The 12,294-nt window shown below is 50.9% G+C and overlaps 1 protein-coding gene across 1 annotated transcript in view; it reads left to right on the forward strand.

The window, feature by feature from the left end:
- LOC130481838 (1-phosphatidylinositol 4,5-bisphosphate phosphodiesterase gamma-1-like) overlaps positions 1-5,180 on the forward strand; it is a 77,712-nt gene extending 72,532 nt beyond the window's left edge. The window contains exons 29-32 of the mRNA XM_056854621.1: positions 1,009-1,170; positions 1,579-1,667; positions 2,666-2,850; positions 5,071-5,180. Coding sequence (XP_056710599.1) covers positions 1,009-1,170; positions 1,579-1,667; positions 2,666-2,850; positions 5,071-5,122 — 488 coding nt within the window. The 3' untranslated portion in view covers positions 5,123-5,180. The remainder of the gene's footprint in view (positions 1-1,008; positions 1,171-1,578; positions 1,668-2,665; positions 2,851-5,070) is intronic.
- The last annotated feature ends 7,114 nt before the right edge of the window (positions 5,181-12,294 follow it).

Here is a 12,294-nt window from a genome sequence, read left to right on the forward strand (position 1 = left end):
GGTCACTCCTGCAGCTAGTGCTTACCCCCTACCTCAACCACACATGGAGCATTCCTCATATATATATGGCCCATGTGTTTGGATTGTGGACTACAGCAAGGAAGGGGGCTGTGGGAAAGCAGGCGGACTGTGGACTTGTCAGGGCCAGAGGGAAAATCGGTGAATGGATTGTGGGTGGTATTCGCAATTGCAGAAGAATGGGAACTTTCAGGAGGAATGGACAAATGGTAAAAGAGGGGCCGTGGCTCAGTGGCAGAGTATCTGCTTGGCATGGTTCAATCCCCTGCATCTCCAGTTCAAAGGACCAGGCAGTAGGTGATGTGAAAGACCTCTACTCGAGAGCCAGTCTGAGTAGACCTTGATGGAGTGATGATCATGTGACTGAAAATTCTGCACGGAAAACTAAAACGCAAGAAGACGCACAGAAAGCCAGCATATCATGGGCCCAAGAATAAGCCGGCACCATTCCCCTGGGCATGCTACATCCAGCCGCAGAGAATTCTCTTGTATGCAGGACTATCCCATCTTGAGATGTAGGGCTTGTAAGGAGAAGTGTTACAGACGAGGAAGAAGCTTCTGGCCTCAGTGAGGACTGGACCCGATTCCCTTGTAGGGCTGCTTTCTCCAGGGCTCAATCTCTCCGGGCACCTTCTCTTCCCCTCCATTCCTGTCTGGAAATGCCTGTTTGGGTTCTGAGTTATGCATTCCTCTCACCATGCTTGTTTCTCTCCTCTCCCCGCCCTCCCTGAGAGCAAGCATGGTGTAGTGGTTAAGAGCGGTGGACTCTAATCTGAAGAACTGGGTTCAATTCCCCACTCCTCCACATGAAGCCAGCTGGGGACCTTGGGCCAGTCACAGTTCTCTCCGAACTGTCTCAGCCCCACCTACCTCACAGGGTGTCTGTTGTGGGGAGGGGAAGGGAAGGAAACTATAAGCTCTTTTGATTCTCCTCAAAAGGTAGAGAAAGTTGGCATATAGAAACCAACTCTTCGTCTTCTTTTCTGGCAGCTGACAATGGCCTCAATCCCGTCTGGCTCGTCAAGCAGTTTGTCTTCGATATCAACAACCCCGAGTTTGCCTTCCTACGTTTTGTGGTCTATGAGGAGGACATGTTCAGCGATCCCAACTTCTTGGCTCAGGCTACCTTCCCCGTTAAAAGCCTCAAAACAGGTACATGTCCAGCGCCCCCTCATGACCCTCTAAAAAATTAGCAGGGCCGGGAAAGATCCTGGCATGTGGCTTTCCTGGAGTCGATGGCCTGGTGGTTGGGTTCAGGCCTTCTTCTATTCCACACGGTTTGTTGCTTGTGTGTAATTTGTTCTACTCACCTTGACCTTTATGAGGGACTGTGGCTCAGTAAGAGAGGATCTGCTTGGCAGGCGGAAGGTCCCAGGTTCAATTCCCGGCATCTTCAGTTAAAAGAGCCAGATAGGAGGAGGTGGGACAGACCTTTGCCTGAGACCCTGGAGAGCCGCTGCCAGTCTGAGTAGACAATACTGACCTGAAGTCTTCCCAGGATTTTGCTGAACTTTTGTGAATAGCTTCTGACTTGTATTCCGTTTGGGTCTCTGCTGACAGGTTACAGGTCGGTGCCTCTGAAGAACAGCTACAGTGAGGACCTCGAACTGGCCGCCCTGTTGATCCACATCGAAATCGTCAATGCCAAGGTAAGCTGGTTGAGTTGAGAAGTCGGGCAGCACCAGAACGTAGAACCTCTTGCACCCAAAGGAGCTTTGAACCAGCACAACAGCTGGTCTCCAAAGGGCAGCTCAGGGTTAAAAAACAAGAACCCATTGATAGAACTGGCTCTGTAATGAGGTCAGATGAAAGTGTGGGGTGGGGTAAAGTCTGCAGCCATCCCGCCTCACGGCACTCGGCTCCATTTCTGCTTATTCCCCTGGCATCTTTAAATACTGTGTGGTAAGCTGCAGATGCCCTCAGTTTAGGAAGGACGTCAGTAAGGTGGAAGCAGTCCTGCATAGGGCAACAATACTGGTGAGGGATTTGGAGACCCTGTCCTATAAGGAGAAGATGAAGGAGCCAGGAATCCCTTTGTTGGAGAAGAGACGCTTGCAAGGTGATATGATTGCAGGCCTCTGATACCTAAAGGGATGCCATGCAGAGGCAGTGCATATATGCTTTCAATTGTTGTAGATGACAGGACTGGTATAGTGGTTAGGAGCGGTGGACTCTAATCTGGAGAGCCGGGTTTGATTCCCCACTCCTCCACATGAGCAGCGGAGGCTAATCTGGTGAATCGGGGTGGTTTCCCCACTCTTCCACATGAAGCCAGCTGGGTGACCTTGGGCTAGTCACAGCTCTTTTAGAGCTCTCTCAGCCCCACCTACCTCACAGGGTGTCTGATATGGGGAGGGGAAGGGAAGGTGATTGTAAGCGGGTTTGATTCTCCCTTAAGTGGTAGAGAAAGTCTACCACTTAAAAAACCGACTCTTCTTCTTCAGTCATGGATAACCCTTTTTGCCAGAGAGGCAGCTTGTCCTTTGGACTGTCCTCGCAGGATGGGGGGGCGAGTGGGTCAGGATTCTACAGAGGGAAGAAACGCGCCCATGCTTTTTAGCCGCTTTCAAAAAACGGCAGGTGAACGCAGCGTCCTCCCGCTGGCTGTTCAGCTGCCGCCCGGCTTCACTGGCTTCCCCCGTTGCAGGAAGAGGACGACGAGAACCTCTACTCCTCCATCCAGCAGCTGCGGGACCGAGCCAGTGAGCTCTCCAACCAGGTCTCCAGCTTTGAGCACAGCAACAACTGCGACTCGCGCTACCAGCAGCGGCTGGACGAGCTGCGCGCTGCCCAGGAGCGGCTCATGGAGCTGACAGAAGTGCGCAACAGGAAGTGAGTTTGAGTCCCTTGGCCTGCCATCAACACCTGGGCAGGGAGGGGAGCCCTCTTTCCTTTGCGTACCTGTTCCCCTTTCACCACCTGCCGGGTTTGTCTCTCCCCTACTGCTGCCCTGAGACCCGCTCCGCCAGGCTGTTGCTCTTCCTGCCCTGTGAATGCAAGTCCTCCAAACCAAGTCTGCCGCACCTCACAGATGCCTTTGCAGCAGAGATGCAGATTGGGGGAAGGGCCATAGCTCAGTGGTAGAGCATCTGCTTGGCACACAGAAGGTCCCAGGTTCAATCCCCAGCATCTCCAATTAAAGGGAAGAGGCAAGGAGGTGATCATAGAATCATAGAGTTGGGACCACCAGGGTCATCTGGTCCAACCCCCTGCACAACGCAGGAAATTCACAACTACTTACCCCCTCCACACCCCCAGTGACCCCTCCTCCATGCCCAGAAGATGGCCAAGATGCCCTCCCTCTCATCATCTGCCTAAGGTCATAGAATCAGCATTGTTGACAGATGGCCATCTAGACCTCTGCCTGAGACCCTGGAGAGCCGCTGCCGGTCTGAGTAGGCAATACTGACTTTGATGGACCAAAGGTCTGATTCAGTAGAAGGCAGCTTCATGTGTTCATGTGTCACAGCATAAGAAAAAATCTCTCCCCCCCCCCAAAAAAAAGATTTATTTGTGCATTGGCTGCTCCCCTGAAATAAGGGTCTTCCAAACACACTTTTAGATTAAAACAAAGGGGAAGGACTGGCAACATGGCAGAGGCCCACAAAATTGGGCCTGGTGTGGAGCTAATGGATAGAGAAAGATTCAGGCAGCCTTTGCAGAAAGCTTGCAGGAGATTCGAGACAGACCAAAGGACATCCTACTTCAAGCAGTGGGTGGCCTACTTGTGGAACTCACCGCCACAAGATGTATCAGTGGCCACAGGCTTTAAGAAAGGTCTGGACAGATGAATCGTTGTTTGAACACATGTAGCTGCCTTCTACTGAATCAGACCCTGGGTCCATCAGTGTCATTATTGTCTACTTAGACCGGCAGCGGCTTTCCAGGGTCTCAGGCAGGGGTCTTTCACATCACCTACCTGCCTAGTCGCTTTAACTGGAGATGCCAAGAATTGAACCTGGGACCTTCTGCATGCCAAGCAGAGGCTCTGCCACTGAACCATGGCCCCTCCCTATGGCTCTCCAGAGTCTCAGGCAGAGGTCTTTCACATCACCTACTTACCTGGTCCCTTTAACTGGAGATGCCAGGGATTGAACCTGGGACCTTCTGCATGCCAAGCAGATGCTCTACCACTGACCCACAGCCCCTTCTGTGGCTTGTTAGCCACGGTAGTGGGATGGATGTTCTGGAGGCACAGCGGTCAGCATATGGGCTTCCCTGCGGCATCTGACCAGCCGCTGGTGGAAATCAGATGCTGGACTAGAATGGACCATTGGGGTTGATCCAGCAAGGCTATTAGCCAAAGAATTATGCTTGGGAGGGCTCAACCGTTTATCAACTAGAGTAAAGCTTCTTAAACTGTGAGTCGTGACCCCATGTGGGGTCGCGTAACTGAATGTGAGGGTCGCGAAAAATTTGGCAATATAAAATAGGTATACAAATTAAAGTGTAAGGATGTGTCACTGGCCATCAAGATCAAGTTAATTCATGCCATCGTATTCCCTATTACTATGTATGGGTGTGTGAAAGCTGAACAACGAAGAAAGCTGATAGGAAGAAAGTAGATTCCTTTGAAATGTGGTGTTGGAGGAAAATGTTACAGATACCGTGGACTGCCAAAAAAACAAATCAGTGGGTTATAGATCAAATCAAGCCTGAACTGACCCTAGAAGCAAAAATGACTCAACTGAGGCTGTCGTATTTTGGTCACATCATGAGTCGACAAGAGTCACTGGAAAAGACAGTCATGCTAGGAAACGTTGAGGGCAGCAGGAAAAGAGGAAGACCCAATAAAGGAAGCCGCGTCCCTCAATTTGCAAGATCTGAGCAAGGCTGTCAAAGATAGGACATTTTGGAGGACATTGATTTATAGGGTCGCCGTGAGTCAGAAGCGACTTGACGGCACTTAACACACACATACAAATCAAACATTTACTGATATATATACCTATATACCTGGGGTCATGTAAAAATTTGTCGGGCGAAAAGGGGTCGCGAGTGGAAAAAGTTTAAGAAGCCCTGGACTAGAGCCCTATTCTTTTCCCAACACAGGTTGATGGAGAAAAAGAAGCGCGATCGGCAGCTGGCCAACAAACGCAACTGAACCAGCCCTGACATTCACATTCCTGGCTACGGGGAGGCTGGGAGCAGCGCCCCCCACCCTGGCCACCAAACCCCAAGGAGGGCTCTGAGACCAGCCACAGACGGGACCATTCTCGACTAACCCCCGTCCCGGCAGGCTGTCCGCCTGGTGGGTGGAGCAGCGCACACGGCGGCTGCTGTGACTTGGTGCTGGCGTGCTCGCCAGGATCTCTGGGCAGCGGGTCGCTAGAATCTCACAAGCTCTTTTCCCATTGCGGCAAGCGGGCTTGCTAATTGGATGCGAAAGCCTGCTGCAACCACAGCCAGGCTGTTCCTACAGGCCACGCAATGGATGAATCGTTTCTTCCTGGGAAGTTTTGGTGGACCTCGGTTTTAGCCTGCACACGGAGAGAGGATTCCAGGCCTCCAATTTTTTAAAATTTTACTCTTCCCTCCCCCACCCTTGACTGCATCATGAAAGAACAGTGGCAGCAGACGTCAGATCTCCCTTCTTAGGAGATCGGTTTTCCTGCACCTTACAGACCTGCGGTGGTGGGCGGAGAAGAAGCGGAAAGCGTAGGCGGGACAACGGCATGCATGGGGCGGCGGAGAGGGCGATGATTGGGGCAGAAGCAGGTGACGAACAGCGGAGGGAGGAAGTTTTCCAGAGCTGCTTCTCAGGCCAAGCCCCCAAGCAACCCTTTGAGGCAGCGCAAGAGGAGGGTAGGGAACGCACCACGGGCACTGAGCTGCCCCCCCCCCAGCCCCAGCTGAGCATGGCATTAGTCTCCTGGGCTTGCAGTCTCCAGCTGGGGCTGAGCCAGCAATGGGGCAGGCCTGGCTTCAGGTTTCTGGGGAAGGAATCAGGGATTGTTGCAGGGGAGATGAAGGGGAGGCCTGCCCGGTGGTGTCTTTTCTCAGCGTGGTGTTTCAGGCTGTTGTGGCACAGGTGGATCTGCACCGCTCCCTTTCTCGCACTCTTTAAGCACAAGTCCCAGTGTGACCAACTTCAACACACACGCCCCGCATCTACACCTCCACTCTTTCCAAATCTATGCAAAAGTAGGTGCCGATGACACATATGGTGCTTACTTCCAAATATGCACTGGCTTGCAGTCTTGGTATATTTATTTATTTCTTGTAGGCAAAGTGAGGGGGGGGGAATAGGTCTTTCCCCTCACCCCCAGTCTTTTATAGACCAATGCTTCCCACTGTGGCCTGAAGGTCCTAGCCTGCTTTGTAGGGCAACTGCACCCCCTCACCAGAGAAGGAAGCTGATCCCAGACACTTTCTCTTCCTCTCCCTCCGACAGAGGCGCAAGGACTGGGGGCCATCTAAGCTGGGCCTGTGTGGGCTTCAGCTCTTGTGCATCTTTATCGGGGCCGGCTTCAGAGTCGCGTTGCCTTGTTAGCGTCTTTGGGCAGAAGGTAGCAGAGGATGTGCAGAATTGCCCCTGGGATATTTCAGCCGTCCTGCTCACATTTAGGGGGAAGGAAGACATCATGGTATAGCCTGGTGTCATTACATCTTGGAGGCTAAGCAGTGCTGGTACTTGGAAGGGAGGCGTCCAAGGAAGACTCTGCAGAGGAAGATGACAGGAACCTACCTCTGCTTCTCCCTTGCCTTGAACGCCCCTTGCTGGGGTCGCCAGAAGTTGCAAGCTAAGCAGGGCCAGTACTTGGATGGGAGACCACCAAGGAAGGCTCTGCAGAGGCAGGCAATGGCAAACCCCCTCTGCTTCTCCCTTGCCTTGAAAGCCCCTTGCTGGGGTCACCAGAGGTCAGCTGCAACTTGACAGGACTCTAAACGCACGTTCAAATGCATTTGACTTTGCTCAAAGTTGCTCATAGGCACTGCTTAGGGAAGGACCCTTCCCCTTCCCTTGGCCTCCAGTTTAGCTGGGATGTCAACCATGAAGTGTAAATTCTGTTGGTTTTTTATCAGGAAATCTTCGGGCAGGGCAGTTTTACATCCAAGCAGGTGGGTGAAATTCTGGTAGCAGCTTGCTAGCGGGCCTAGGGAGATCCGGAGCCAGCGTGGTGTAGTGGTTAGGAGCGGCAGACTTTAATCTGGTGAACCAGGTTTGTTTCCCCACTCCTCCACATGAAGCCAGCTGGTTGACCTTGGACCAGTCACCGTTCTCTCTGAACTCTCTCAGCCTCACCTACCTCACAAGGTGTCTGTTGTGGGGAAGGGAAGGAGATTGTAAGCCGGTTTGATTCCCCTTAAAAGGTATAGAAAGTCGGCATATAAAAACCAACTCCTCCTCCTCTTCTTCTTAAAATGGAGCCATTGCCTTGAAAAGCCACAGGAGATGCACAAAGCAACATCCGTGGAGAAAGGCCTGGCGCTGGCTCCACTGGGATCCTGGGCCTCAGACATCCCTGACCAAGAGCTAGTTGCTTTCCAAGGAATGAGCAAACTTACTCTTGTGCTGAATGCAGCCCGGCCTTCAATAGTTTAGAAGAAGAGTTGGTTTTTATATGCTGACTTTCTCTACCACTTAAAGAAGACTCAAACCGGCTTACAACCACCTTCCCTTCCTCTCCCCACAACAGACACCCTGTGAGGTATGTGGGGGTGAGAGGGTGTGACTAGCCCAAGGTCACCCATCCGGCTTCGTGTGGAGTGGGAAAACAAATCTGGTTCACCAGATTAGCCACCACTGCTAATGTGGAGGAATCAAATCCACTTCTCCAGGTCAGAGTCCACTGCTCCAAACCACCACAGGTTTAGCAGCCACGACTCAGTGGTAAAGCCCCTGCTTTATCACTGGGTTCAGCCTGTGGGCATCCTCCGTGGTGCTCCAGGGTCTTAGGCAGAGCAGGTGATACCAGGCTGTGTGGGCCAGGGGTCTTATTCAGTATCGAACTACTTTCCAGGATTATTTTTTCAGGTGTTTTAAGTCTTGGCACTGCTCACCCTGCCATTTAACTTGTATCTTTCACTTTGTCCACTGGGGGAAGAAAGTTTCTTCCCCACCCCGGTGTGTGAGGTTTTATGCTGTGGTGGTAAGAAAAGTGAAAGAACAGAGGTTGACTTGCCTGCCGGGCCGCAGCCGGCAGCTAAGAGCTTCTGTTCCACAGTAGCCTTAAGATCCCTGTTACAGTCTCCGTCCGCCACCTCGCAGAGGTTGGCACTTGGCAGAGATTGCCGTCCCAGGTCTCTGAAAGGAGGGGGCAATCAGTGGGTGTTCCAGCTGAGGTTTCAGTGCTGTTTAGTTCTTCGTTCTTTGCCCTTGGCTCCCTGAATTAGTGATGCCAGCGAATAACTGATAAGGGAATGCTCTAAAGGGCAAGATCGCGTACCGCAGCATACCACATGCCCAAGGATGGGTTTCCCGATAGTGCATGGGGGAAGGGATGGGAAGCTACTTAAAGCTTAAGAATCTCTGTTTTTTGTTAATCGCAAAGGTAAGCTTCGAAAGCCAGGTCTGGGTGTAGAGAAATCATTGGCATGAACAATCGGCTCAGTAGGATATCCTGATGCCATCTCCATTCCCATCCCTGCTGTCTGCACATAATGTAGGGTTCTACACAGAGCAGTTATACCTCTGTTCAGAGTACAGGTGTATTCATTGTTACTTAGAGAAAGACTACTAACAGTGCATTCCTAAGGGGAGTTACTCCAGTCTAAGCCCATTCATTTCAATGGGCTTAGACTGGAGTAACTCTCCTTAGGAATGCACTGTAAAAGGGGCAAAGCTAACCTTTCAGCATTCATCTTCTGTTGATCAAAGCTGCAGGCTTAATCCCTGCTGTTGCCATGACGGGCTGTGGCTCAGTGGGAGAGCAGCTGCTTGACATGCAGAAGGTCCCAGGTTCAATCCCCAACATCTCCAGTTCAAAGGACCAGGCAGTAGGTGATGGGAAAGACCTGTGCCTGAGGGTCTGGAGAGCTGCTACCAGTCTGAGTAGACAATGCTTTCGTTAATAAGAGATTTTAGTTAAACAGCCGTCATGAGTTTATTCCAGGTTAAAAAGTGATTAATTTTAATACATAGGAAATGGGGAGGAAAAGAGGAGACAAGAAAGATAAAAAGAGAAACAGTTTTGGTCTTTGAGTCCCATGAAAAATAATAATAAAAGATGCAAAAAGCTATCAATTCCAGTTGGGTCAATAAAATGAGAGAAAAAATAATAGTAGTCCAATTAAAATTAATCCAGGTTTGAAAAGCAGTCTACCCAAGGGGGGAATAAAGCCAATATATCCAATAAATCTCTTTGAAGCTTGCAACAGGACAGTAAACAAATCAAACTTTGAGTAAGGCTTCACGGGTCACTTAAGCCAAAAATATTTAGGTTGAAGCGGAAGAGTGTTGTGGTGTTCAGTCTCCAGCAAATGGTGGTCTAAAACAAAAGATGAGATTCTGCATCTAGAACACAGAGCGTATCCCTCTACCGATCAAGCCAGAAAAATCAGTCTCCATCTCCTGAGTAGACATTACTGCCAAGGGTCTGATTCATTATAAGGTGGGGTTCATGTGTTCATTTGTAGAAGAAATCACACACCGCTGGATTAGGAAAAGACCCGCCCTTCACATGCGGGAGCTCTGTCCATGTTCACATTACCCTTGGGAGCAGAGAGTTTTGTCCCCGTTGAGATAAACGTGAACCCCACCTGCCTTTCAGTGGGTGTGAGGGACAGAACAAGCCAACCACAGGCAGCAGCCCCTGCCCCCCCGCCAAGAACCACAAGCTCCAACATACCTGTCACTCATGTCTGTCCGCAAGGCATCTTCAAGCTCTTATCATTTCCGTGAGGGCAGGTCAGATGGGTGGACGATGAAGGCTGGCAAGGGGGTGTGTGTGTCAAAAAGAGTGGACCTCCAGTGTGACAAAAATAATGTTCAAGCTGGATTGCAGTTGGCAGGACAGATGGAGACGCCCCCCCCCCGCTTCCTTTAGGGAGGGGAAGGCTGCTGATGTCAAGAGGGGAGAACAAAGAGAAGCACAAGGGAGGCGAGTAGGTGGACCACCATAGTTGCAAGGGGGCTGCGTCCCTTGCACCATAATTCGGGGAGGGGGGGACCCCCCCATGTATCCTTTGTATGACAATAAATCTATTTAGCCAGTATTTATACATAAAGGTCTCCATCTGAATTTCTGGCGCCCTAGGGCATGGCTTTGTCTTCTCTATGTCAGGGGTCCCCAACATGGGGACCGCCAACACCTTTTCTGAAGCCCACCATGTATTTTTAGAAGGTGGGCGCAAGGAGCTTCACTGTGTGACTGAAGGTAAGTTATAGCGGCCCATTTTGTGTCTGGCTCCACCTCCTGCAGCAGCCATTTTGTGGCTGCGCGCTCCCCCCTTGTATCAGAATTCCAAAGGTGCCCACTGGCTCAAAAGAGATTGGGGCCCCCCTGCTCTATGCAAACCTCGCCATCCAGTTTAAAGCAAGTATCTCCACACACGCTGAGAGAGACTTTCCCCTTCAGCATCTTGACTATCAGGTAGTTGTAGCAGCCCCTGGCCTCAGTCTGGCTGCAATTGTGGAGCCCTCCACCTCTCGCCTGTTCTCAAATGGGACATAGCAAGCCTTCAAAGCAGCCCTATTGGGGGCCGTAGCTGGAGGGGGCCGTAGAGGCCATCTAGTCCCACCCCCTGCTCAATGCAAGATCAGCGTACAGCATCCCTGACAAGTGTTTGTCCAGCCACAGCTTGAAGGCTGCCAGTGAGTGGGAGCTCACCACCTCCCCAGGCAGCTGGTTCCCCTGCTGAACTGCTCTTATTCTAATTTTCCCCTCACATCCAGCTGGTACCTTTTCACCCATAATTTATACCCATAATTGCAAGTCTTACCCTCTGCTGCCAACAGGAACAGTTCCCTGCCCTCCTCTAAGTAACAGCCCTTCAAATACTTCAAGAGAGCAGTCGTCCCCTCTCAACCTCTTCTCCAGATTGAGCATTCCCAACTCCCTCAGCCTTTCCTCGCAGGGCTCAGTCTCCAGGTCCCTGATCATCCTCGTCGCTCTCCTCGGCGCCCCTCGATTCTGTCCACATCCTTTTCAAAGTGAGGCCTCCAGAACAACACACAATGCTCCAGGTGCGGCCTGAACAGTCAGTATTGCCTCTGCCCATCACCTTGTATAATGGAGGAGGGCAGAAATGCTACTCAACTGCCTCTGGTTTTATACTCAAATCTTTCAGCACCCTCCAGAGATGGACAAAAAGCCCACTAAGTGGTTACATAGGAACGAACCGAGTATCATTCATTTCTCCACTTTACAGCTCCAAACTTCCATAAAGGGATAGGATCACCGCATTTCTCCAACCTCCAACCTCATGAGGTAGGTTGAACTAAAAAGAGAGCCACCAGCCCAAAGAGTTTGACTGAATTTGGGGAAGGGCCGTGCCTCAGTGACCCAGCACCTTCTTTGCATGCAGGTCTCATGTTCAATCCTCGACAGCATCCCAGTGAAAAGGATCAGGTGGCAGATGATCCTAGAATCAGAGTTGGAAGGGACTACCAAGGTCATCTAGTCCAACCCCCTCCTCAATGCAGGAAATTCACAATTACCTCCCCCCACACACACACCCAGTGACCCATGTTCCATGCCAAGATGCTCTCCCTCTCATGATCTGCCTAAGGTCATAGAATCAGCATTGCTGACTGTTAAAGGCCATCTGTTAAAGACCTCTGACTGAGACCCTGGAGATCCATATCCAATCTGAGTAGTCAGTACCGTCTGATGGACCAAGGGTCTGAGTCAGTATAAGGCAGCTTCATGTGTTGAACTTCGCGTCCCCAGCAGGTGTTCAAACTCAGGTCTCTGCAGTGAAAGCATATCAACAACATCCCAGCCTTTTCCCTTTGCACAGATTGAGAACTCTTGGGAAATGAAGTCAAACACGCAAGTCATAGCAGCTTTCTGTTGGAAGACGCATTTTGGAACCAATACTACGTCATACAAAAATATTCTTCCCTTCCCCTGAGATTGCTTAAGGCAAACATTAAACGACTAAAGAAAAAACCCAAGAGTTTAAGTAACTTTGGGGAGAGAGGAGAGAAAACTGCTTACTGATTAAGGAACCGGAGATGGCGTAGAATACATCAGCCAACCATGGTGCAAGCAGGCAGAATCCCAGCAGCTGGACTGCTTAAGATAGCCCATAATTAAGCGAGTTGGGGACTGTCACAAGAGGAACTCCATCTACCACCGGAGAAAACAAATTGTGTGGGTAGCCGCCATT

The sequence above is a fragment of the Euleptes europaea genome, chromosome 8 (assembly GCF_029931775.1).
Source record: "Euleptes europaea isolate rEulEur1 chromosome 8, rEulEur1.hap1, whole genome shotgun sequence".
Classification (NCBI taxonomy): Eukaryota; Metazoa; Chordata; class Lepidosauria; order Squamata; family Sphaerodactylidae; genus Euleptes; species Euleptes europaea.